This window comes from Staurois parvus, unplaced genomic scaffold, assembly GCF_062004578.1.
Source record: "Staurois parvus isolate SC_StPar_1 unplaced genomic scaffold, SC_StPar_1.0 ptg000548l, whole genome shotgun sequence".
NCBI lineage: Eukaryota > Metazoa > Chordata > Amphibia > Anura > Ranidae > Staurois > Staurois parvus.
The window spans coordinates 7,775,089-7,802,314 of NW_028318344.1; the positions used below are offsets into that span (position 1 = coordinate 7,775,089).

At 44.5% G+C, this 27,226-nt stretch overlaps 1 protein-coding gene across 1 annotated transcript in view; it reads left to right on the forward strand.

Annotated features, from left to right (window-relative positions):
- GRIN2D (glutamate ionotropic receptor NMDA type subunit 2D) overlaps window positions 1-27,226 on the forward strand; it is a 526,055-nt gene that overhangs the window by 417,816 nt on the left and 81,013 nt on the right. The window contains exon 8 of the mRNA XM_089690985.1: window positions 25,136-25,365. Within this exon, the coding sequence (XP_089547111.1) occupies window positions 25,136-25,365 (230 nt within the window). The remainder of the gene's footprint in view (window positions 1-25,135; window positions 25,366-27,226) is intronic.

The following is a 27,226-nucleotide window of genomic DNA, read 5'->3' on the forward strand; positions in this document are numbered from 1 at the left end:
GCCACAACTCCCTGGATTCCCTGCAGGATATCAATTTCTAAGGACTACATATCCCATGCAGGACCATATTTCTCAACAGGCATTGTAGGCATGTGCCTACAGGTGCCCTTTCTAGAGGGGCGCCTGTCTGAGTGGAAGGATTGCTGCTTCTCTCTTTCCTGGAGATCAGCTGATTGGGCTGAGTGCCTATTGGAAAATCTAGCCCAGCTGACAACTCCCTCAGCCTGCTGTCAGGGGGCACTGGAAGTTCGTTGCTCGGGCTCACTTAACATAATTCCCAGATCCCTCTGTCTGTCTGGGCAGCTCCTCTAATTGGCTGTGCCTGTGATAGCAGAGATACAATGTAGTGTGGTAGTCCCTGCCCCTCTGGATGCAGTGACTGGAGGTGGATCAGGATCAGCGCTATCTCTATGCAGTCATGGAGCAGCCAGCCAGCCACAGGACACAAAATTCTGAAGAAGAAGAAGCCGATCCCAATCCAGTTCAACCCCACCCCTGATGGCAAAGCGCTCAATGGGACTCCCATTGCAGAGTAAGTGTTGGGGGTCTTAAAGGGGGACATCCCCAATATCTGTCCTCAGGAATTGCAACATTTCCTGGTGTCCCCGGTGCTGACATTCCACATTTTTTGGAAGGGGGGGTGACTCTTGTTGCATAGACCCTTAAGGTGTCACCTAATCTCCTTCAAGCAGAGATGCTGTCAGTGACATTCAGTGACACCCCCCCATCCTTATCCCCATCCCCCACCCAGCACCATGGACATTCCTATTCATCCCAATGGGGTCACATCTGCTCACCTGCCGCAAATAATAACACAGACATGGGAGGGGGATTACCATTGACATTCTACTGCAAGACAGTGACAGCTGCCCATCCCCCACCCACCATTATTGACATCCTTATTCAAAACATACTCATTTCACTCCATGGGGTGACATCTTCCCCCCTTCCCCATAAAAATACAGACATGGGGGGCAGGATTGTCAGTGACAGATCACCCCCTCCACAGAGATGTGAGGGGGGCTGTGGTCACCAGAGCTTCCCCCCACCGTACCAGGGGACCCCTGTGGACCCTGCTGTAAAGGGGAGCACTGCTGTAAGAAGGAACACTGCGAACCCTGCTGTAAATGGGAATGCTGCTCACTGTGATCTAAGGGGGGGGGGGGTTGGTGAATAGACACCACCTTACATCAGAATTCATCTTTACATTACGTTCCACAGGGTCCCCCTTACATCAAAGTTCCCCTTTACATCATAGTCCGCAGTGTTTCCCTTTACATCAAAGTCCACAGCATTCCCCTTTACACATATAAAAATATTTAAATGAAAATATTTTATCTAGAAAAAAAAGTCAGTAGTGTTTTTTTTTTTGGGGGGGGGGCATCTTCAGAACTCTCTGCCTGTAGGCTCTGATCCCATGGTACCTTGATGCCTACAAGCAGTGGTTCCTAAAAGGACTCCACCATCTGCAACTCCTCCTCTCAGCACCTCTGTAGTTCTGAATGCATGCTCTGTGAAATGTGTGACACATCGGTGCCTATTCATAGAGCATAGTGACTACGTAGGACGTAAGTGTGTGAAAATGTTTACAAAGTAAGTTTACAAACTTCAAGATCATTCAGATTAACAGAAGGCTAAAAATAATAGAAATACAATGTGAAAATATATGATTTTACATTTTGACCACCATTTTTATACACTTTAGTAATTCGTTTTTGTTACTCAGTAATGCCCTTTAAAAAGATTTTGCAATGTAAAACATGTAAATAAGGAATTCTCCATACTAATCTATCTCATAATAGACTTTACGATTAATTTATTAAAAAGTTGAGACTGTCCTGTTAGCAAGGTGAATAATCAGTTTGCATATTATATGTGCATGCAGGTTTATTTTCAAATAGTTTTTATTGAAAATTTTTAGTCTTAAACAAACACGTTAATATCTAGATATAATCAAGTGCAAGGTTCACATAAACGAGACAACAGAAAATGAAATGAGAATGAGGTAATAAACCCCCACCAGTTGGCTGGGAGTTCGTTTATCATAATCATACTTATAAGAGAGGTATGCTCATTAGATTGTGAACCATCATAATGAGTACAAAAACGTGAGGGAATTAAACAGAGGGTGGAAACGGGTGACGAAAAGAGTGGGAGGGAGAAGAAGGGGCACCAATGTTCTGCGAATTTAGCATGTCATAAGGTTAAGGTTCGTAATCATGTAATTGAGCAATTGGGGTGTGTTAGCCATCGAGACTAGTATAGTGTGAATTTATGGTAAGAAGAATTTCGAAAGGCCGCTCTTCTCTCCATCTCACATTGTAAATTGAGGTCAGCAATGAGACGGGCTAGAAGAGGAGGCGACGTAGAGCGCCAAATCCTCATAATGTTAGTCTTAGCTGCTGCTAGAATGTGTATGATAATGGTGCGTGAGCGTACAGGGAATTGTTCTATCGTTAGATGTAGAAGAGCTAATCCCTAGTTAAGAGTCGTAGATGAGTCTGTGACTGAGGAGATCAATTGGAACACTTTGTTCCAATATGATTTGAGGGACTTGCAGGACCATAGTACGTGAAAAAGCGAACCAGTTTCACCACAGTGTCTCCAGCAAGTTTTTGGTTGTTGCGGATAATAGATGGATAATTTGGCAGGGGTCAAGTAGCATTGGTGGAGAATTTTTAAATATGATTCCCAGTGGGAGCTACATTTCGAAGCTTTGTATGTAGTGGCAAAAGTCATTTGCCATGATTGTGGGGTCATTGGGGAGAGGAAGTTCTTCTCCCAATTAGTAAGGGATGATGAGTGGGTCGTGAAATATGCTTCAGTTAGTAATGTATAAAAGGTAGAGATCCCTTTCTTTGGATAATTGGTCTTGTGAAGGAAGTGATGTGCAGTAGCTGGGAGGTCTATTTTAATAGGCATATTCGTTTTATGAAGCAAATGGAATATTCGCATAAAAGTGAAGTGTTCCGTATTGGGAAGATGGAATTTTTCCTGAAGTGTCTGGAATGACTCGGGTTCATGGTTATCATAAATATCTTGGATATGACAAATACCCAACTCTTTCCAGGATTTTAGATTCAAATGAGGGGATAGAAATTGCAGAGCGGAAATAGGAGTCGGGATTTGTAAGTTCGTTTTCTGTGATTGAGTGCATGTCAAGAGCTCATGCCAAGCTGTTAATGAGGCCTGAATACATGGATGTGTGTGAGTATGTCCAATCTGTGTTGTGCGAGGTACGAAAAGCAAATCTGTTAAGGCACCTTGTGGAAATCTGGAGGGCTCCATAATAGTCCAGATTTTTTCGTGAGTAGGGTGCCACCAGTAGAAGAGCTGGTCTAGTAGGGCCGCCTGATAATAGGATTTTAAATGTGGGAGACTAGCTCCTCCTCTGGTAGGCGGGCGGATCAGAAGGTTTGTAGAGCATCTGGGCCGTTTAGAATTCCATAAAAATTTATTTAGAATTTTTTGCATTACAGAGAAAAAGGAGGAGGGTATAGGTACAGGTAATGTACGGAAGATATATAATATCTTTGTCAATATACACATTTTAATAGTAGCTACTCTGCCTAGCATTGATAATGTGGTTGTACGCAAGCTCCTAAGTTCTTGTGGTATGGTATCTATTAGGGGTTTAAAGTTTTCTGCATAGTTGATTGGTTGTGGACGTAAGTTTAATCCCCAAGTATGGGATACTGTTTTTTTCCCATTTAAAGGGGAATTGTTTTTCAAGGAGAGCTTGGGTCAGTGCAGGAGTATGAAGGTTTAAAATTGAAGATTTGGTTTCATTTAGTTTGTAATAAGATACATCTGCATAGTTTTGTATGTGTGAGCGTATTGAGGTGAGAGATTTGCAGGGATTCGTGATCATTAGAATAATGTCATCCGCAAAAAGGCTGATTTTGTGTTCTTGCTGAAAAAATTTAATCCCTGAAAAATTGGGATCATTTCTAAGGTTGGATGCCAGTGGTTCGATGAGTAGGGCAAAAATTATGGGGGAGAGGGGACAGCCTTGTCTAGTACCATTAGATATTTGAAATGGTTGTGAAAGCGTGCCATTGGTGAGGACTCTGGCCGAAGGTTTGGAGTAGAGGGATAAAATCGCTGATAGCATCCAATCCGTAATTCCTAGTTTTTGAAGAGTAAGTGTCATAAAATGGCAGTGAATACAGTCGAACGCTTTTTCTGCGTCGAGTGATAGGAGAATTGAAGGTTGTTTGTTTGATTCAAGAAGGTGTAATAGTGATATAAGTCGACGAGTTGCGTCAGGGGCCTGTCTACCTGGTACAAATCCCACCTGATCAGCTTTGATTAGCGTCGGAAGGTACGGGAGGAGTCGTTGAGCTATTATCTTGGCATATATTTTCAGATCCGTATTAAGTAGTGAAATTGGTCTATAGTTTTGGACTAATTGGGGGTTTTTACCCGGTTTCGGGATAGTAGAAATTATTGACTGTAGCATGTCAGAAGGAAATTCTCCTTTAGAAGCAACGTGGTTATAGAGGTCAGATAGGTATGGCTTGAGATTAGTCGTAAACTTTTTATAAAATTCATTGGTAAAGCCGTCGTTTCCCGGAGATTTGTTCATGGGAAGTTTATTTATGATTTTCTCGATCTCTGCAGGTGAAATCGGCACAGAGAGGGAGGCTAATTGAGTAGGAGTAAGATGGGGAAGTTCAGTTTGGCTTAGGAAATTCTCAATCGACAGGTTTGTTGGTTGAGTTGTGTCAGGGTCATCTTTTATGTTGTATAACGATTGATAGTAACACACAAACGCATCAGCTATGTCTTGTGGGTTAGATAGAGGGATGCTGGAAATAGGATGCTGAATCGTGGCTATTTTGTTTTTAATTCGTTTCTGTTTAATGGTTTTGGCAAGAAAAGAGTTAGTTTTATTACCAAGCGCATAGTATTGGGATTTTGTTCTTTGGAGGTTCGCATCATAAATGTGTAAAAGAGCAGTGCGGAGTTTGTCCCTATCTTGGTTTAAAGCTGCGGTTATGGTGGCGTTTGGATTCTGTTTATTAATCTCCTCGTTTCTACGTATAGAAGCAAGGAGTAGGTCTATTTGCTGAGATCGTTGTTTTTTAACGCGAGAAGATAATTGGATGAGGATACCTCTCATATAAGCCTTATATGTTAGCCAAAGTGTGGTAATAGAAATTTCTGGGGTAATGTTGGTTTCAAAAAATAAGTCATGTGCATCTAATATGGATTTCTGGTTTTCTGGTGTATTCAAAATTGTAGAGTTGAGTCTCCAAATAGGTGGGATCGCCGACCGCTGGGTGTCTTCCAGGGATATGGTGACCGGTGCATGGTCAGACCAGGTTATAGTACCAATTTGGGAGGATGTCACATGTTGTAGAGTCCATTTGTCCGTAATGAACATATCAATTCTAGAATATGACAGATGTGGCGGTGAAAAGTAGGTGTAGTCTCTTTCCGCACCATGTTGGCATCTCCAGATGTCATATAAGTCATGGTCGTGCATAAAGCGGTTAAAGTTGAGGTTGCTGGGTTTTTTATTAGAAGAAGAGTCCAGAGTGAGTCACTAAGAACATTAAAGTCTCCGCCAATAATAAGTCTGCCTTTCTGATGTTGGGAGATAAGATTGTGGAGTTTCCGATAGAATTTCAGTTGTTTACTATTAGGGCCATAAACGTTCACTAAGGTGTACGAAATCTCATTAATTTGGCATATCAAGATAATATAACGACCTTGCGGGTCAATTACAGTAGAGGTAGGTTTGAAAGAGAGGGCGTCATTAATAGCGATAATAACTCTTTTTTTTCCCGTTGGTTGCCGTGAATAGTTGAGAGAAGCGAGGTATATACAGCTTAGGGGTTTTCTCCGTGGCAAAATGCGATTCCTGTACGAAGAGTAGGTCAGTGTAATACTTTCGGATTTCTCTTGCTAGCATCGATCTCTTAAAAGGGGAGTTAAGGCCTCGCACATTAAAGGATTTGATGGTAATCATTTGTAGATAGGGTCTCGGTTTACAGGCATATTCGCTGTGTTTTTTATTCTGGTGGTAGTCATGGCCATAAGGAAGAAGTTGTGTGTCAGAAGTGAACACTTGTTGGTGCCAGTGGAGGGGAGAGAAGAGGATGGAAAAATAACACTAAAAAAACACTTGCGCATAAAGCAAGTAAACGGTGTAGCTAGGTTTGCTACAACAAAGGTGGGGGAATCAAACAGGACATGACCCCCGAGAGAGTCATATCTATACACAACTGTGAAATTAGAGATCATATGGTTCAGGCCGATCGCCAGAAGTATGAGAGTTCAGAGAACGCCTCCAGGGAAAGAGGAAAGGAAATATAACCACGGCTAGTGCCGCTCAGCCCTTCAGGTTGCTTCCATGTTTTGAACGGAACCAGGGTTGTTCTTCTGTGGGTCTGCCGGTAAGATGCTCCAGGCCTTAAGGAAGTCCAGACCGGCCTCTAGGTTTTTAATATTATAGATTCTGCCTTGATGGCGCACTATTAGTTTAGTGGGGAATCCCCATTGATAGGCCATATTGTGATTTCTAAGCGCTTTCGTGATTGGTATAATTTTTTTCCTGTTGGCAAGTGTGCCCTTGGATAAATCCGCATAAAGGCGCAAAGTCACGTGTGAGGATGGTATTGGAGGAGGGTTCCTGGCCGCCATCATAATTCTCTCCTTAATATGGTAGAAGTGTATGCGGACGAGCACATCTCTAGGAATGGTTGCGGACAAGAAAGAAGGCTTAGGTAGGCGATGTGCTCGATCGGTTATGGCCTCTACTTCAGTGAGTGTGGGGATTAGTAGCTTGAAGAAATTATGTAAATATGGAAGTAATGCCTCGTTAGACACCGTTTCAGGAATTCCTCTAATTTTGATGTTATTACGGCGTGAGCGATCTTCCATATCGGCCAATTTGAGATTGATTTGTTCGATATCTGACGCGTGTTCCGCATGAGCATCAATCAAATCATTGTGCGCTTCTACTATATCCGCTATGTTGGTTTCAATATGGCGGATCCTGCGTTCCTGTCTTGCACCAGAGTAGTGATTTGGGTCAATGGCGCGAAAATATCATTATGCAAAGTTTGGCGCAGTAATGTCAGCATATTCTTCATACAAATTTCAGTTAGCGGTTGGTCAGATACTGGGAATGCGTCTAAGTCAGGCAGGTTGGAAAGTGGTGGCTGAGGTATAAAGTTTAGGGCCTGACACGTATCCTCAGGGCCTCTGTCAAGCCGAGGCTTTGATTTTACAGGGCTGCAGGACCTGGGTGACAATGGGGGAGACAACTCACCCGGGTCCCCTGGATAGAGTTGGTGCCTCAGCCTGGGATCCACAGGCTGGGAGTTGTAGTCCCCCTCCTGGCTTCTGCCGTCTCCCTGCATATCCGCGTGGCGGCCGCCATCTTGGATTCTCGGCTGAACGGCCGGGAAGAAATTCGTTAGTTTCCCTGGCTGCCCCGGGCTTTTTTTCCTGCGGGGCATGTCTAGTGGGCTGCGGGCACTCTCCGTGCTCTGCCGTGTGATGTTTGTTTTCCCTGGGGCCGTAGTGTGCCACGTTAGTGCTGGCGGGTGGACGGAGCCGCAGCTACAGTGCGTCCATCTCCGAGCCGGCCGCGCATGCGCCCCGTGCATGCAGGTTTAATAAATAAGGTGAAGCTGTGTTCACTATAAATGCCCAATCATATGCAAACTAAATTAAACTATATGTAAATGATCACCTTCTAAAACAACCCATTCAGTTTAAAATAGAAATGAAAGGCAAAACATTTGTGTCAAGATATTAAAAAAAAGGGAAAAAGGGTGTATATATTTTTTTTTATAAGTGACTACATACCCTTTGTTTTCAGCTACATAAGAACTAGGGGAGAAGAAACAGCACACTGATCTTCCCAGTGAAAGGCTGTGCAGGGAGGGGAAAGTGTCGGCACAAGCCTGATCATTGTGGGAGGGCAAGCTAAGTTCCCTCCATAGCTAGAGAACTGACCATGCTGTGTTCTCCTCTTTAATGTGGTCAGTTTTTAATAGGAAAGCAGAGGGATTAGAAGGAACACCAGAGATTTCACATAAAGGAAGCAATGCAAAGAAAACAGAACACTTACTTATGGGGAGGCACATATCAGGAATATGAAATGTTGGGTTAACATATTTTTTAAAGGAGAAGTTCACCTTAAGTAACATGTAAAATTTTACACCTGTATTACACCCATAACAATTTACACCCATATACAGTACTTCAGACTTGGAGGCAAGTTTACAATGTTTATTTCAACTTATACCAGCGCAAAACCCACAAAACAATAAAATACATCACCCAACCCATAAATAATAATTACTAAATATCACAAACTTAAAATACACTGTGACACAAAAATATTAATTAAAATATTAATGAAATAAAAAATATATATAATTTAGAAAATAATAAGTCCAGTGACAAAATCCAAAAAAACAGTCCCGTGAAAAAATTATATTTTCATTGGATTCTTCCGTGCCAGTGATACTTTGTATATGACCTCCAAATATTGCCTCCTCTAGGATATGGACACCTCCTCTGGTTACTCCTCTCACCGAATCCCCCAGAGAAAATCAGGAAGAAGAAAAGACCATAGTGTGATACCGTAATGATTTCCAATCATAAAAGAATTTTTCCAGACCACTCACATTTTAGCAGATATTAACCCGCATTTTATTGAAGCAAAACGATCTTTCTTTCATAAAAACGATCTTTCTTTCATATAAAACGAATTCTGTATAGAGACCCATAATTATTCTTTTATATAATTATTCTTTTTTTTCTCTCAATCAGGAGGTTGATTGAAAAAATTAAAAAAAATGAGACCCCATTTCTCCATCCACACACTTGATGTAGATGGGGGAGTCACTCCCACTGAGTTGTTGTTCTCTGACAGTGGGCGTGGGATCGACAGTGATTGATCAGGAAAAACCCTACAGTGTGGTTGTACAGAAGTCAGTCCATAGATAAACTGCTGTACAACCAGCCTGCCCATACGTGGATTAAATTCAGCCAGTTCCTGCTGAATTCTTGACAAATTTTAATCCATCTATGGCCAGCTTTAGGCTTGTTTTTTGATTGGAGACTCACAGTAGGAATCCTATTATTACATTTGCAACCTTTCATGGATACACGTTGAAAGGTGCATATAATTGCATTTTAACTTTGGAGTTTTGAGATACATTTGCACTTTCTGGGATATGTTTTAAGAAGAGGCTGCTTCCGTATATGCAGCAAGGTCATTCAGCTTGCCAGTATGGATTTATACTTAAAAAGTGGAAACAGCATCTTAAATGATGAACCATAGAAGTAAAAGAAGACAGGTTTCTTTGCTGTTTCTAAGGGCAGTAAAGGAACAAATCAAGTATGCAAACTCTGCATCTCTACATTGTTCCTTCAATGTCTTCAGAACCAGAAAGTGACCATAGGCCCTAGGCAATATGCAAAATTCTCTCAGTCAGCACAGTTGTCTAGAATATCCATGATTTTTTTGCTCAATGGATAGTGTGAACAGTTACTGTGTATATTTTGTATCAGGAATAGATATTATTATTTTGCAAAAAGGCAAGGAGTACCATCAAACAATACATGAAAACCTATATTTTCAGAGTTGGGAAGGCACTGCAGAGTAACCATAGCTTTATAAGACACCAAACTGTTCAAGTGACACATGAAAAAATCTATCAGTACTGTAAATGACACTCTGATACCAGTGACTTAAGCCAAGATATAGCTTGCACATATGTGGTATTGAGAGATGGGGCATGGCAAGGAGAAAGTAAATCAAAAATGAATTCTCCTGCGCTCTAGGACCCAGACAGGTGGCGAATGGATGGAACCAGACCTGGAAAAATCGACCACCAATGCATGTAGGGTTGTGCGGCTCCAAACAAGGCTGGGGAAGCCCCGACCAATACTGCAGAACGAAATGAAAACGAGAAGCGCACCAACCTTGCGCATTACCTCAATAACCAAAATTTATTATTTATAAAAATATACTCACAAACAGCGCATAAAATCAGGCATGTAAGTCCTCAAAGGGACTTGAAGACAGCGCGAATCCCATCAAGGGGATGGATGTTCAGTACAGCTGACGCGTTTCGAAGGTTGTCCCTTCTTCATCAGAGCTAGAGAAAGAGTAGTGCCATGTGCTGTAACAAGATGTGACTTCTTTGTATCATGTTCCAAGGCAAAGAATTGAAAGTAAGGCCAATCCATTATTCTGTACAGTAGCCACCAGCAGTCTATGTCTACTGTGTTCACTGATGACTTCTTGTGAACAACATTATAAAGTTTCTAATGCTAACCTGTATTTTATATTTTCTGCTGTTTTAAAGAAATTTGTTACAGGCCTTTTGTTGAGGCCTGTAACAAATCAAAGCGACAGCTTCTTGCTTTCCCGTTTTGATGGCTTTAGAAATAAATTGAATATATTGCGCATAAATAGATCAAAACAAGCCTCAGAGAAAACCTCCCAGTTAAAATATATATGTGTGGGTACAAATTAATTACCATCCTTTTCAGCAGAAGTGGTGGTATCTGTTCCTACTTTTTAATTTTCTTTGGGTGATCAGCTACACCATAGTGGTGATATGTCTAATTGATCATGTCTAATAGATCATAATTTATTACTGGTAATTGTATAAATGTATTCAGAACCAAAGCAACCCTGTAATTAAAATTCTGTTATGGACAAACATAAAACACTGGCTGTCACATAGATGGATTCTGACAAAACATTTGACAGCATCATTGATGTTGAGTCCACGTTCTGCTGTCTAGGGAAATTATAAATTACTCTTGGTTCATCCTGTGCTGTCTTGTTTACTGTTAAAGAGAACTGTTTACAAAAGAAGAGCAATTCTCCTGAACACTTTTGGGCTGAACTGACAACATATATCAAAGATCTGTGGCATATGCTGAGCAAAGATTTATGGGCTTTTAAATACTGATTCCCGCTCAGTTGACTCATCTTAATTGTCCATTTTTTTTTGCCTTGCCAAAAAACTGACATTAGACCTAAAAAACCCCCCCCGCAAATATAATTCCAAAATGCAACATCCCGATGAGATGCCTAATTTTTTGTACTTTTTTGTTATACTGTATTTTAATTATAAATGAGCAATACTTTTATAACGAGGACTCCCCATGACTCCCCATGAAGTGCCTCTTACAATCCAGCAGCATGCGGAAGATCTGGGGGTGCACAGACCCCAACCTTTAATTTGCTGTTGTTGCCAGTGACTATATAGGTCTGGCCAAGGGAAATTTGAAGCAAAGATTTTCCAAAAGGAGGAAGCACTAAAAGAGGGGCTTAGTGAGGCTGCGTATTACCCTGAGATGTACAGAACCACTGTGGAAAGCAGTGTGCTGTGCAGAGACCAAAGTGTGCTTGAATCTCGGTATATCAGCCCTTAGCAACTAAGTAGATAGACCTTTCATCCATTTAAAGGTGTTAAAATGATGAAAGATGATGGCTTGATTACTGTCCCTCATTATACTTTACCTATTATTCTTTGATTATTTATAGAGATGAGCGAATCGAAGTATCCGAAGTGGAATTCGAGTCGAATATCGGAAAAATTTCGATTTTTCGTGCCGAATCCGAAAAATAGCCTAATTCGGACGCGCGAATCGAAATTTTTCAGAAAATGGCGGCTGACATGTGCGGCGACGGAGCGGGGATGTCTGGGAAGGCGCGCAGACAAGGCGCGCTGACCCATAATGCATTCCTCAACTACATGTGATCGCATCAGCCAATCAGCAGCCAGCCAGCCAGCACTGTGTAATGGTCGAGCTATAAATAGCGGCCATTTTGGAATTCTTCATTTGCCTGCAGTTATTGAACAGAGGCAGACCGCTCTGTACTAGGGACAGGGACAGAGTTAGGGCCACAGAAACGATAATTGGGGACAGAGAAAAGTTACTTAGGGACAGAGAACCATTACTCAGGGACACAGACTTGTTAATGAGGGCCACAGAATCGTTATTTAGGGACAAAGAAACGCTAGTTAGGGCCACAGAATTCATAATCAGGGACAGACAGAATTGTTACTCAGTGCCAGAGAATTGTTACTTAGGGCCACAGAAACGTTATTAGGGCCACAGAATTGTTACTCAGGGACAGACAGAATTGTTACTGAGTGCCAGAGAATTGTTACTTAGGGCCACAGAAACTTTAATTAGGGCCACAGAATTTTTACTCAGGGACAGACAGAATTGTTACTGAGTGCCAGAGAATTGTTACTCAGGGACAGACAGAATTGTTACTGAGTGCCAGAGAATTGTTACTTAGGGCCACAGAAACTTTACTTAGGGCCACAGAATTTTTACTCAGGGACAGACAGAATTGTTACTGAGTGCCAGAGAATTGTTACTCAGGGACAGACAGAATTGTTACTGAGTGCCAGAGAATTGTTACTCAGGGCCCCAGAAACTTTACTTAGGGCCACAGAATTTTTACTCAGGGACAGACAGAATTGTTACTGAGTGCCAGAGAATTGTTACTCAGGGACAGACAGAATTGTTACTGAGTGCCAGAGAATTGTTACTTAGGGCCACAGAAACTTTACTTAGGGCCACAGAATTGTTACTCGCACAGACACAGAATTGTTACTCGCACAGACACAGAATTGTTACTCGCACAGACACAGAACTGTTACTGAGGGCCACAGAACTGTTACTTAGGGCCACAGAATTGTTACTCGCACAGACACAGAATTGTTACTCAGGGCCACAGAACTGTTACTTAGGGACAAAGAAACGCTAGTTAGGGCCACAGAATTCATACTCAGGGACAGACAGAATTGTTACGGAGTGCCAGAGAATTGTTACTCAGGGCCACAGAAACTTTACTTAGGGCCACAGAATTTTTACTCAGGGACAGACAGAATTGTTACTGAGTGCCAGAGAATTGTTACTCAGGGACAGACAGAATTGTTACTGAGTGCCAGAGAATTGTTACTCAGGGCCACAGAAACTTTACTTAGGGCCACAGAATTTTTACTCAGGGACAGACAGAATTGTTACTGAGTGCCAGAGAATTGTTACTCAGGGACAGACAGAATTGTTACGGAGTGCCAGAGAATTGTTACTCAGGGACAGACAGAATTGTTACTGAGTGCCAGAGTATTGTTACTTAGGGCCACAGAAACTTTAATTAGGGCCACAGAATTTTTACTCAGGGACAGACAGAATTGCTACTGAGTGCCAGAGAATTGTTACTCAGGGACAGACAGAATTGTTACGGAGTGCCAGAGAATTGTTACTCAGGGCCACAGAAACTTTACTTAGGGCCACAGAATTTTTACTCAGGGACAGACAGAATTGTTACTGAGTGCCAGAGAATTGTTACTCAGGGACAGACAGAATTGTTACGGAGTGCCAGAGAATTGTTACTCACGGCCACAGAAACTTTACTTAGGGCCACAGAATTTTTACTCAGGGACAGACAGAATTGTTACTGAGTGCCAGAGAATTGTTACTCAGGGACAGACAGAATTGTTACTGAGTGCCAGATAATTGTTACTTAGGGCCACAGAAACGTTATTAGGGCCACAGAATTGTTACTCAGGGACAGACAGAATTGTTACTGAGTGCCAGAGAATTGTTACTCAGGGACAGACAGAATTGTTACTGAGTGCCAGAGAATTGTTACTCACGGCCACAGAAACTTTACTTAGGGCCACAGAATTTTTACTCAGGGACAGACAGAATTGTTACTGAGTGCCAGAGAATTGTTACTCAGGGACAGACAGAATTGTTACTGAGTGCCAGATAATTGTTACTTAGGGCCACAGAAACGTTATTAGGGCCACAGAATTGTTACTCAGGGACAGACAGAATTGTTACTGAGTGCCAGAGAATTGTTACTTAGGGCCACAGAAACTTTAGTTAGGGCCACAGAATTGTTACTCAGGGACAGACACAGAATTGTTACTGAGGGCCACAGAACTGTTACTTAGGGCCACAGAATTGTTACTCGCACAGACACAGAATTGTTACTCGCACAGACACAGAATTGTTACTGAGGACCACAGAACTGTTACTTAGGGCCACAGAATTGTTACTCGCACAGACACAGAATTGTTACACAGGGACACAGAACTGTTACTGAGGGCCACAGAACCGTTACTTAGGGCCACAGAATTGTTACTCGCACAGACACAGAATTGTTACTCGCACAGACACAGAATTGTTACTCGCACAGACACAGAATTGTTACTGAGGGCCACAGAACTGTTACTTGGGGCCACAGAAACGTTAATCAGGGACACAGAATTGTTACTGAGGGCCACAGAACTGTTACTTAGGGCCACAGAATTGTTACTCGCACAGACACAGAATTGTTACACAGGGACACAGAACTGTTACTGAGGGCCACAGAACCGTTACTTAGGGCCACAGAATTGTTACTCGCACAGACAGAATTGTTACTCGCACAGACACAGAATTGTTACTCGCACAGACACAGAATTGTTACTCAGGGACACAGAACTGTTACTGAGGGCCACAGAACTGTTACTTAGGGCCACAGAATTGTTACTCGCACAGACACAGAATTCTTACTCGCACAGACACAGAATTGTTACTCAGGGAAACAGAACTGTTACTGAGGGCCACAGAACTGTTACTTAGGGCCACAGAATTGTTTCTCGCACAGACACAGAATTGTTACTCGCAAAGACACAGAATTGTTACTGAGGGCCACAGAACTGTTACTTGGGGCCACAGAAACGTTAATCAGGGACACAGAATTGTTACTGAGGGCCACAGAACTGTTACTTAGGGCCACAGAATTGTTACTCGCACAGACACAGAATTGTTACTCAGGGACACAGAATTGTTACTCAGGGACACATAATCGTTTCATTAAAGAGTATGTCAGACAACATGCAGAGGAGTGGCAGAGGAGGCAATGTTTTAGGAGCGAGCAGACGTGGCAGCAGAGGAAGGGGTCGAGGCAGCACTATTCGCAGCCAGAGGCCAGTGCTCCCGGTGTCATCCAGCGGTCGTGTCTCCACCGACAACCCTGCCGTCATCGATTGGTTGGCTCGGTCGTCTTCCTCTTCCCAGGTCACCTCTGACACCTACAGCCAACGGTCGGTGGGTACGTCAGACACAACCGTTAGTTGGCATGGCCCGGGACCAAGCCCACTGAAATCACGTGTCCTCTACCTGCCCCTGTCCTTTGGTGTTCCCTCACCAAGCGAAGTATCGCATGCTGTGGGCTCAGCCCCACTGTACAGTGAGGAAGAGCTAACAGAGGGCGGTCAGGAACGGGGGGAGACATCCGCCTTTTCAGCAGCTAGGCGAAGAAGTAGTGGCGAGGAGAGTGGCCCGGTAGCCGGTCTAGAGACAGGTCTGTCTCCTGACCCAGACGCAGCCGAGGGGGCTAGTAGTGAGGCGGAGACTCTACTTGATGATGAGGAGGTTGATCGCACTTGGCAGCCTCGTCGTCATCAGGCAATTTCTTCCGCATCATCAGGAGAAGAGGGTGGCAGCTTGGCAGTGAGCGAAACAGTCGGTGGGTTGCCCAGGAGACAGCAGCAGGGTCGCAGCAGTGTCAGTGGAAGCAGTGTCAGTGGAGCCAAACGGCCACGGAGTAGAGCACCAGCTCCACTGCAGCCTACCACCACGGCCAGTAGTGGTGCCGGTGTGCACGGAGGAAGCAGCAGTCAGCCAGTGAGGAGTATCGGGGGCAAAGTTTCCTACTTGGTGGTGTGGCAATTTTTCGTCAAGCCGCCCGAGGAAGTAAACGTAGCCGTATGTCGACTATGTGGCCAGAAAGTCAAGCGTGGCCAGGGGGCCCATGTTGGGACTATTTGGGCCATGTTGGGACAATGGGAGACCTCCCATTGCTGCTGTCTCCATCGCCACACTCTGCCATGTGCCACTTTCAGGTCTCCTCACACACTGCTGGTGTGTTGAATTTTTTGACATAGGGTGCTGGCAGATTACGGGCCTCCCATAGCTGCTGCCAGGCCCCTAATCTGCCATAGGCCCCTATATACCGCCTCCTCATGCTGCTGCCAGGTCCAGAGTCTGTCATGGGTCCCTGTACGGCCTCCCATTGCTGCTGTCTCCATCGCCACACTCTGCCATGTGCCACTTTCAGGTCTCCTCACACTGCTGGTGTGTAGAATTTTTTGACATAGGGTGCTGGCAGATTGCGGGCCTCCTATAGCTGCTGCCAGGCCCCTAATCTGCCATAGGCCCCTATATACCGCCTCCTCATGCTGCTGCCAGGTCCAGAGTCTCTCATGGGTCCCTGTACGGCCTCCCATTGCTGCTGTCTCCATCGCCACACTCTGCCATGTGCCACTTTCAGGTCTCCTCACACTGCTGGTGTGTAGAATTTTTTGACATAGGGTGCTGGCAGATTACGGGCCTCCCATAGCTGCTGCCAGGCCCCTAATCTGCCATAGGCCCCTATATACCGCCTCCTCATGCTGCTGCCAGGTCCAGAGTCTCTCATGGGTCCCTGTACGGCCTCCCATTGCTGCTGTCTCCATCGCCACACTCTGCCATGTGCCACTTTCAGGTCTCCTCACACTGCTGGTGTGTTCAATTTTTTGACATAGGGTGCTGGCAGATTACGGGCCTCCCATAGCTGCTGCCAGGCCCCTAATCTGCCATGGGCCCCTATACCGCCTCTTCATGCTGCTGCCAGGTCCACAGTCTCTCATGCCATGTGCCACTTTCAGGTCTCCTCACACTGCTGGTGTGTTGAATTTTTTGACATAGGGTGCTGGCAGATTACGGGCCTCCCATAGCTGCTGCCAGGCCCCTAATCTGCCATAGGCCCCTATATACCGCCTCCTCATGCTGCTGCCAGGTCCAGAGTCTCTCATGGGTCCCTGTACGGCCTCCCATTGCTGCTGTCTCCATCGCCACACTCTGCCATGTGCCACTTTCAGGTCTCCTCACACTGCTGGTGTGTTCAATTTTTTGACATAGGGTGCTGGCAGATTACGGGCCTCCCATAGCTGCTGCCAGGCCCCTAATCTGCCATGGGCCCCTATACCGCCTCTTCATGCTGCTGCCAGGTCCACAGTCTCTCATGCCATGTGCCACTTTCAGGTCTCCTCACACTGCTGGTGTGTTGAATTTTTTGACATAGGGTGCTGGCAGATTACGGGCCTCCCATAGCTGCTGCCAGGCCCCTAATCTGCCATGGGCCCCTATACCGCCTCCTCATGCTGCTGCCAAGTCCAGAGTGTGTTATGGGTCCCTGTACGGCCTCCCATTGCTGCTGTCTCCATAGCCACACTCTGCCATGTGCCACTTTCAGGTCTCCTCACACTGCTGGTATGTTGAATTTTTTGACATAGGGTGCTGGCAGATTACGGGCCTCCCATTGCTGCTGCCAGGCACGTAATCTGCCATGGGCCCCCGTACCGACTCCTCATGCTGTGACGTTGCAACAAGGTGGAATTCAACCCTACATATGTTAGACCGCCTTTACGAACAGCGAAAGGCCATCACCGATTTCCTGATGTTAAAAGCGGATAAAGGTACTCCCTGTGTAACTTAGATGTCAGCCATTGGCAGCTCATGCGTGACCCCTGCGCTTGCTCAGGCCCTTTGAGGAGGCCACGCTATTCGTGAGTCGGCAGGACTATGGGATGAACGTCGTCATTCCTCTGTTGCACGTCCTGGAACAAATGCTGTTAACAATGGCTGGTCAGGGTGCGGTAGACGTGGCGCACAGATCTCAACGCCACATGACCCCTGTGGGGGCAGGACAGGAAGAAGAGGAGGAGGTAGAGGAGGACATTGGTGCTCAGGAATTATTGAGTGAAATGGGTGGTTTTTCCACTCAGCGGACAGGAGTGGAGGAGCAGGAGCATCTGGTAGAGGAGGAGGAGGAGGAGACAGAGGACCCAGACGCACCGTGGCAGTATGCTGTGGAGATGGAGGCAGGGAGTCCCTCGCATTCCTTGGCACAAATGGCCCATAGCATGCTCGGTTGCTTGCGTAGCGACAGCCGAATAATAACCATCAGACAGAGGGATGACTTTTGGCTGTCCACCTTGTTGGACCCTCGCTACCGTTCAAAAATGGTGGCCTTTTTCACACCTGCTGAGAGGGAGGCCAAAATAACGTACTATAAAAACCACCTATGTAGTCAGCTGGTCTCTGCCTGTCTGCGCCAACGTCCATCCTCAGACACTGTGGGCCCTGTGCGCTCGCGTTCCGCTGCCATGGCAGCAGGGGAGGGGTGGGGTGGTAGGAGCAGTGGCAGCTCCACCAGCAGCGGCTGCCTCAGTCTGCAGTCGATGATGAGTAGCTTTCTTCACCAGCGCAGTGAGGAAACTACTAACCAGCCGCAGCAGCAGCAGCAGCAGCAGCAGCAGCATCAGGTGGACCTGGAGCAGGACCTCAAACAACAGGCTTAGGCCTACTTGGACAGCACCCTGCCAACCGAGGTAGACAATCCCCTTGACTACTGGGCAACGAAACTTGACCTTTGGCCCCAACTAGCTGAATTTGCCCTTGAAAGGCTGTCATGCCCGGCCAGTAGCGTGGCATCGGAGCGCGTGTTTAGTGCGGCAGGAGGTATTGCAACTCCGCGGAGGACACGACTGTCCACCCAAAGTGTGGAGAGACTGACGTTTGTGAAAATGAATCAGGCGTGGATTAGTCTGGATTTCAAACCACCAGTTCCTGACACAACTGACTAAATCCGCCATGAATCATGCCCCAAACATGTGCCACTTTCAGGTCTCCTCACACTGCTGGTGTGTTCCATTTTTTGTCATAGGGTGCTGGCAGATTACGGGCCTCCCATAGCTGCTGCCAGGCCCCTAATCTGCCATGGGCCCCTATACCGCCTCCTCATGCTGCTGCCAAGTCCAGAGTCTCTCATGGGTCCCTGTACGGCCTCCCATTGCTGCTGTCTCCATCGCCACACTCTGCCATGTGCCACTTTCAGGTCTCCTCACACTGCTGGTGTATTCCATTTTTTGTCATAGGGTGCTGGCAGATTACGGGCCTCCCATAGCTGCTGCCAGGCCCCTAATCTGCCATGGGCCCCTATACCGCCTCCTCATGCTGCTGCCAGGTCCAGAGTCTCTCATGGGTCCCTGTACGGCCTCCCATTGCTGCTGTCTCCATCGCCACACTCTGCCATGTGCCACTTTCAGGTCTCCTCACACTGCTGGTGGGTTCCATTTTTTGTCATAGGGTGCTGGCAGATTACGGGCCTCCCATAGCTGCTGCCAGGCCCCTAATCTGCCATGGGCCCCCGTACCGACTCCTCATGCTGCTGCCAGGCCCGTAATCTGTCATGGGCCCCTGTTGTCGCTTGTTGGCATATTCCGCTCGTTCAGATGCTCCTTCTCCTGCTACTCCTCTTCACGGATTCCGTCAGCAGTCTTTCTTGGAATCCGTTTCCAAGAGACAACAGTTTGCGAGCACGCACCAGACGGTGCAGAAACTGAACGTCCTCCTGTCCAAGTTGCTGCTGCCAGGCTCGTAATCTGTCATGCGCCCCTGTACCGCCTCCTCATGCTGCTGCCAGGTCCAGAGTGTGTCATGGGCCCCCGTACCGACTCCAAATGCTGCTGCCAGGCCCGTAATCTGTCATGGGCCCCTGTACCGCCTCCCCATGCTGCTGCCAGGTCCAGATTGTGTCATGGGTCCCTGTACGGCCTCCCATTGCTGCTGTCAGGCCCGTAATCTGCCATGGGCCCCCGTACCGACTCCTCATGCTGCTGCCAGGCCCGTAATCTGCCATGGGCCCCTGTACCGCCTCCTCATGCTGCTGCCAGGTCCAGAGTGTGTCATGGGTCCCTGTACGGCCTCCCATTGCTGCTGTCTCTATCGCCACACTCTGCCATGTGCCACTTTCAGGTCTCCTCACACTGCTGGTGGTTTCCATTTTTGTCATAGGGTGCTGTATGGCCTCCCATTGCTGCTGCCTCCACCGCCACACTGTGGCTCCACACTCTGGTTTTGGCCCCGTGACTGCCCAAATGAGTGAAGTGTGCGGTGATTCTAAGATCGACGGCACTCATCTGCATGTCATACTGCCTGACAGTATTATTTCTCTTCCCCAGCAGACTCCAAGGGCATTTAAATTAAAGGTACAGTGTTCAGCACTAATATTAAGTCTCTCTGAAGCCTAGAAACACCCTTTTTTAAGTTAAATTCACAGCGAATATATTCGACTCGAATCGAAATTTTTCCACGAATTCGCCGAATCAGTCGAATCGAATTTTTGAATACTTCGCTCATCTCTAATTATTTATTAGAAAGAAATGTATTACTTACATAACAGTTATATATTTACAAAAAACTCTCAGCTACTATTGCTATTGGACCAATGTGTGGGCTACATTTTTGTGGCAATATACTACATACCTTTTGTTTTTGTTTATTTTTTTATTACAGGCACTTATATAGCACCGTAAATTTACGCAGCGCTTATACATATATTGTACAATCACATCAGTCCCTGTCTGCAAGGAGCATACAGTCTAAGGTCCCTAACTCATATTCATACATGCACATACTAGGGCCAATTTAGAAAGGAGCCAATTAACCTACTAGCATGTGGTTAGAGTCTGCGATAAAACCAGAGTTCCCGGAGGAAACCCACACAGGCACAGGGAGAACATACAAACTCTGTGCAGGTAGTGCCATAGCTGGGGTATGAACCCTAGTATTGCTAGACGGAAGTGCTAGCCACTGTGCATATATCTAAAAGTACTGAAGAGCTTTTGGAGGTTGATTAATTATTTTACTCTTAGATGATTCAAGAATAGTAGTAGAGAAAACCTAAAGTTTAACCTGGTTTTATATTATTAATGTAGAAGATTTGAGATTATTAGACAATGATTTGCCCTTAGCAAGCTTTCCTCAGTTTGTAGATGAAAGAAATAAGAGCAATGTCTGGTCCTGTGTTTCATGAAATGCCCTATACTATGATAGGTAGAAGTAATATTCTTGTTTTTCTAATGCGTATTCCATAAATACATCTGTCATAATAGGCCTTCAAAGGCGTAGTTGTGCCCTGGTGCTCCTATTTCTAACAATGTGTCATGGAGGTTTCACAATTATAGCTGGATCTACAAAAATGTTTTAGCTTGTTTTGGATAAACTGGGTAAAGGTTAGACATTTTGTCTCTCATCTCCTATCCTGGTGACAACTAGTGAAAAGAAAATCTCCCAAACAGGAACAAATACAGCATTTCAGAGTTGACAGAGAATGTAACAGGTTATCTCTCTCTCTGAAAAGTAAAAAAAAAAATGTTTTGATTGCAGGTCTACCCAATAGTAATTGGTCAGATTCAACTGACCTGTACTGTTTTGCTGAAGACAATTCACTTCTCATCCAAAAAACTTCAGTGTCAGAAACATATCCCAGCATTTACAGCCATGCAGGTAACTCATTTACTCAATCCAATTGGTATGAAATGTGTCACGGTAGATGTTGATTGTTCAACAGCAATATGACATCTGCCTTAACACATTCCATGGAGATTGAATTAAGGCAAAAGAGTTCAAGTGTGGCCAGGGGCAGACTGACAACTCATGGGGCCCCCCGGGCAATAGGGGATCATGGGGCCACTGTGTCCTTGCCCAAACTCAAAAAAAGACTATGAAAAAGGTACCAGGGGCATCTCATAGGGCCCCCTACTGACCCCTGGCCCTCGGGCAGTGCTCAAGTTTCCAAATGGTCATTCCGCCCCTGGGTGTGGCTTTTAATGCCAGGGTATGTTCCTGACACTCATTGGAACTATAGACTGGTACACATATGAAGTTTTTATTTTTGTCCAACCCAGCAGGCTGAACGAAAAAAAAAAATTAAAGTGTTACTAAACCCACAACAGTGAAATCAGTCTGTATATGCCGTAAAGCATGCTTGTTATACTCACTGTGGAACCTAAGGGGTTAATCCTCTGCATTGTGTGAAAAGGCCTTTTGATCCCGACTTCTCTGCCCCTCCTCTTGTTCAAATGTCCACCTGATAAGACAGACTGAACTCGTAGTCACATGCACATGCTCAGTTTAGTGTGTATTGCTAGAGAGGTTTTTTTTTTTCTTGGGAGAGTGCATGTGATCAGCACAGGGCCAATCAGCACTATCCAGACAGAGGGTCAGGGGTTTTGTGTCCTCTTAGAGCAAAATGAAAACTCCTCCTACAAGCTTTAGCTAGTGCTGGGCTGAAGTCACAAGACTGCTCTAACTGCTGATGAGAAAAGGTATTTAGCAGTTTATATTTACTAAAATAATTGCACTTCCATGTTGTGTGTACTGTGGGAGATCAGATATAGTGAATGCAGGGTCCTGGGTTTAGTGACAGTTTAAGAGATTTCTGTACTAACACAAGCAATGATAGTACAGCGACCTCCCCCCTGTTTTGCTATTATGTTCTGACAGAGGGACTAACCACCCCCCCCCCCCCCCACCACCACCAGAACATACTGATCACTACTCACTGTCAAAGAAAAAAAACTCTTGAAATAAATGTTAATGTATGTCGCACAGGTGTGAATGAGGCCTTAATCTCATGCATCAGGTAAAGCAGCTGTTTTGTATGTTAAGTTGCAAGGGGTGCATTCTGTCACATTGGAAAACTATCCTCTCACCATCTGTTGAGTCTAGAAAAAATAAAAAGACCAGGATTTTTAACCATCCTCTGCTTTATCAAAAATTAAAAAAAAAACAGTGGTGGCTTTAAATATAATTTAACCACTTCAAGTCCGGACACTTTCACCCCCTTCCTGTTCAGGCCAATTTTCAGCTTTCAGTGCTATCGCACTTTGAATGACAATTGCGCAGCCATGCAACACTGTACCCATATGAATTTCTTAGCATTTTTTTTAAACAGATAAAACTTTATTTTGGTGGTATTTATTCACCACTGGGATTTTTATTTTTTTGCTATATAAATGAAAAAATCCAATCATTTAGAAAAGAAAGTGTTTTTCTTATAAAATTTTGCAAATAAATAATCTTTCTTCATAAATCTTGGCCAAAATGTATTCAGCTATCTTTTTAGTAAAAAAGAAATAATAATAATAATCATAACATAAAAAAAATATATATTTTTTTAAATTATAATTTTTGGTTATAAACTAATTTGGGTTATTTCTTTTTTAAACAGGGAGCGCGCACAGGCAGGGAATGCGGGAGGACATTTTAAACGGCCACCCGCTTCTGTCCTGTCGTTTATGTACATGGGCCGGACGGGAAGTGGTTAAAGTAGTTTTAAACCCTGCACATTTTTAAGTTTAACATATTGAGTGCAACAATTTAAACATGTCACAGTAAACTATTTGTTAAGTCACTTTACAACTTTCAGCGTTGTTGGCTCCTGCTTTTTCAGTGCTCCTTCAACAAAATTTCAGTTTTTCTAGGAAACTGTTAACAGCAGATAGTGCAGTCTCCAGTCAGTCTTTTAGCTGGGGAAGGGAGAGGGAGGGAGAAGGATGGAGCAAGGGTGTTCCCTGCTATCCCAGGTTATGGGGCTGTGTTTTTCTGTTGATGCACACAGTGTAGGGAGATACAACTTTAGTCCCTGCATGCAAAGGTGGTTCCATAGGATGCTGCAAGAGAGATGCTGCCCCTGTTGCTCCCCTGAAGCACCTGAAGCTGTCAGGAAGGTAGAGGAGGAGAAGTTTGCAGCTGCAGGGGTTCCACTTGGGATCAGTGCTGCAGGGGGGGTATTAGTGCTCTGGGAAAATCAGTGCTGCTGCAGGGGATTGCTGCTGAGGGGGGTACATAAAAGCCGAAGGTGGGATATTTTAGAGGCAGGCAGAGTAGCGGATGGAAGTGGATCAGCAGAAAACAGAGGAAACACAGGGCAGAGCAGCAGCATTGGGGTGGGGAGGGGGGGTATTTTTGTGTAAATAGTGCACTGATCACAGCTATTGGTTTGTTCGGCAAAGAAGTGACCATGAGCTTATAGCAGAAGCAGGAATGCCATGTCTGTACAGCGTAATGACCTAGTCAGCTGAAAGCGGATCTGTAGGTCTGTATGCCGTATGGACTTGACAACAAAAGAGTTAGAAGATAAAGAAGCTGCATGCCCAGTAAGGGTCAGTTCACACTACATGCATTTCAGTTGCTTTTTTTGGAGATCCAAAACACACAGAAATTAGGTTATATGGTTGTCAATGTCTTAGTTCACATCAGTGCTTGCAGTTCCATAGTGTTTTGGATGTAGAAAAAAAAGTAGAACAGGCTGCATTTTTCCTGCACAAAACTGTACTGGAATGTGGTAAAACACATAGAAAAATGCTCCAGAATGCACCTAAAACACACTGGAACACACATGTCCCTATTTAAATTGAAGAAAAATAGAGGGGAAAAAATGAACTGGATAGCATAAAAAATGCACCGTAACGTTTCAAAAACGCATCAAAAACACACCGGAACACTCCAAAACCGCAGCAAAAATGCGCATGCAGCAATGCATCCGGAACGCATCTGGACTGCTTTTCTATAGTGTTTAAATCAGCTGCTTAAAGTGCTTAAAAACCCATGGTTTGAAATCACTTTAAGGAATGGCTTCAGAGAAATAAATATATTAACATATTTTATAGTCAAAGCAAGTTTTAAAGCAAAACCTCAAGGAAACAGATCAATTTGGGACTCACATACATACATTTTCTGTTTTCCTGCCAAATAATCTGTCATTTTTTTCCAGTAAATCTTTTGATTTACAAACATTTTCCACACAGCATAGCCAGGCAAGTGACGCACATACAGTAATTTCTGATTAGGAAATTTACCTTTTTTTGTTTTGCAGTTTGGATTCATCTCTCCATTTCCAGTATTATGATTCGATTGTTTTATTGCCCCTGCCCAGTGAGCAGGGAGCTGAGACAGGTAGAAGTAAGCTGACCCTGAAAACAGCATTATTAAACAAGCAAGTGGAGAGGGAGAACTTACTAACTGGCAGAGGTTTCTTTATCACAAGAGTGGATGGTCAAAATCACAAATACTTTGGCAGATAAGGCTGTAAACGTTTCACCTTTGTACTTGCCTGGAATTTCATATTATTTTGAATATACTGGAATTCCTCTTTAGCATTGTGACAAACATGTAAAATTAAAGCTATTCTCTTACAACATTTCATAAAATGCAAAATACTAAACTTATTTATTTGTGTTTTTAGGTCCAGGAGGTTCGAAGTTCACTATTGGCAAGTCCATCTGGCTACTCTGGGCTCTGGTTTTTAATAATTCTGTGCCAGTGGAAAACCCAAAAGGTACCACAAGTAAAATCATGGTCCTCATCTGGGCATTCTTCGCAGTAATATTCTTGGCCAGCTACACTGCCAATCTGGCTGCTTTCATGATCCAGGAGGAGTACGTGGACACTGTGTCTGGACTCAGCGATAAAAAAGTAAGGGATTAAGAATTTGTGTTGTTGGTTTTCATTAAATCTACAAAACAGAGTAAAACTTGGTGGTCTATGCTGATTATATAGGAAAAAATGCTGTTTTAAAGTAGCAGCTGTCAAGAGGATAGTCTCTAAGACATGCTGATAACTGATTGCTGAACGAATAAAGGAACCATCAAACTTTCACAGACAAGAAAGATCTTTCAGCTGTCCAGGCGGAAAGAAGTTTGATAGAGGCGAAGTATATTATGCTATGTTATCAGCTACAAGAGGGAGAAGATCCTATTCATAGTCTATTCAAATTTAGATTTTCACTTTTCTTTCAATAACCCAGCACATTATCTTAAAGGGAAACGGTAACAGAATTTGCCGTGTCTTATTATTTGTTTAATGTTTACAAGTTTCAAAACTGATTTTTTATTTGTCTTTTAAGAATTATTATAGGGTGCATTCATAATCCTCTGTTTAAAATGCCCAGCACTACCCATTTGCTGTCTGGCCAACTGTGTTAACTCACAAGAAACCATAAATGTTTTGGATTAGATTTAATTATACAAATTTTAAAACTGATGTTTAATTTATTATTTATATTTATGTAAAATCTTTATTTTTATTATTTACAAATAACCATGTAATGGATTGCTCATAATTGGCATCTTATCAATGTCTAGATGTGTTGGCTACATTTTTTCCCCCTTTTTTTAGGCTAAAAACAAGAACAGAAAATACCCGTTGATCTTTGTCACTGCCTGTGAGCTGAATACGAAGCAATAGCAATCTTTTTTAGTATAAACCAATGGTCTACAAACTGCAACCCAGGGGCTGGATGTGGCCCTTTGCTTGCTTTTTCTTCAGCACTATTGCTGCCACTGATATAAGACACTATTCTACCAACTGACATCAACAATGGGGCACTATTTTTCCAATGATACCAACAAGGGGGCATTATTCCTTGCCTATGTGGCGATGTTTACTGATGCCAAGAAAATCTCCATTCTTGCTGGTCACAGTCCAGAACCCCCAACAAATACAGTGAAGGAGTGGACATAGCTACCCAGGGCCAAGAAAATGTTTTTACTAGGTGAAAATAAAGACAAAGAAGCTTGCAAAAAAAAAACTAATGCAGCCACTTGGTATGAGCTTCTACCCAAGCCCAGCATGATTTGGCCAGCTCTTCAGCACAAATCTCCAGCTGCTGTTTGTAAACGATTGGTCATTGATCTGTCATTTAGTGATGGTAAATACATCATCAATTACACCATCCATCGATGCAGATATAGCGTCATTTACCTTTACCCATCACCAGTGGCATAATTACATGAGGAAAACAAGGCATTTGCCTGGGGTGGCAATTTTCAAGGGCCGGTGCTGCTCCCCTTCCCTCAGAAGAAGTGACACAAGTGGCCAGGAAGAGCACCTGGGGAGGCGCTGCCTGCTGTCTCCTTCCTGCTCAGACATGTTAATGTAGTTGAGGTCCTGGTTCTGGGTGGTGTACAGTATTCATTGCCTCCTGTAGGTGCAGAACACCTGTGTCCGGACACTTCACATTTCTCAGCAGAGTACCGGGAGAGTTGTGGTCCCTCCTCCCTCTGCCTCCTCCTGGCACTTTTCCTGACTCTGCCATGAGAGAGCCCGACAGCCCTCTGCCTTTCCTCCCCTGGATGACAGTTATCAGCTGGTCACTGCTACTCCTCAAGCCATCCAGGCTGAGGTGTGCCCCCAGGGATGGCACCACCGATGGGGACCTAGCAATGCTCTGTTTTAGCTCCACCAGGAGACTGCGTGCTGCTGGAGGGTGGTCAGCTGTTTCTGATCATTATGGTGATTTCTTGAATCAGGTGGGAGAGGCTGGAGGGCATTGGCG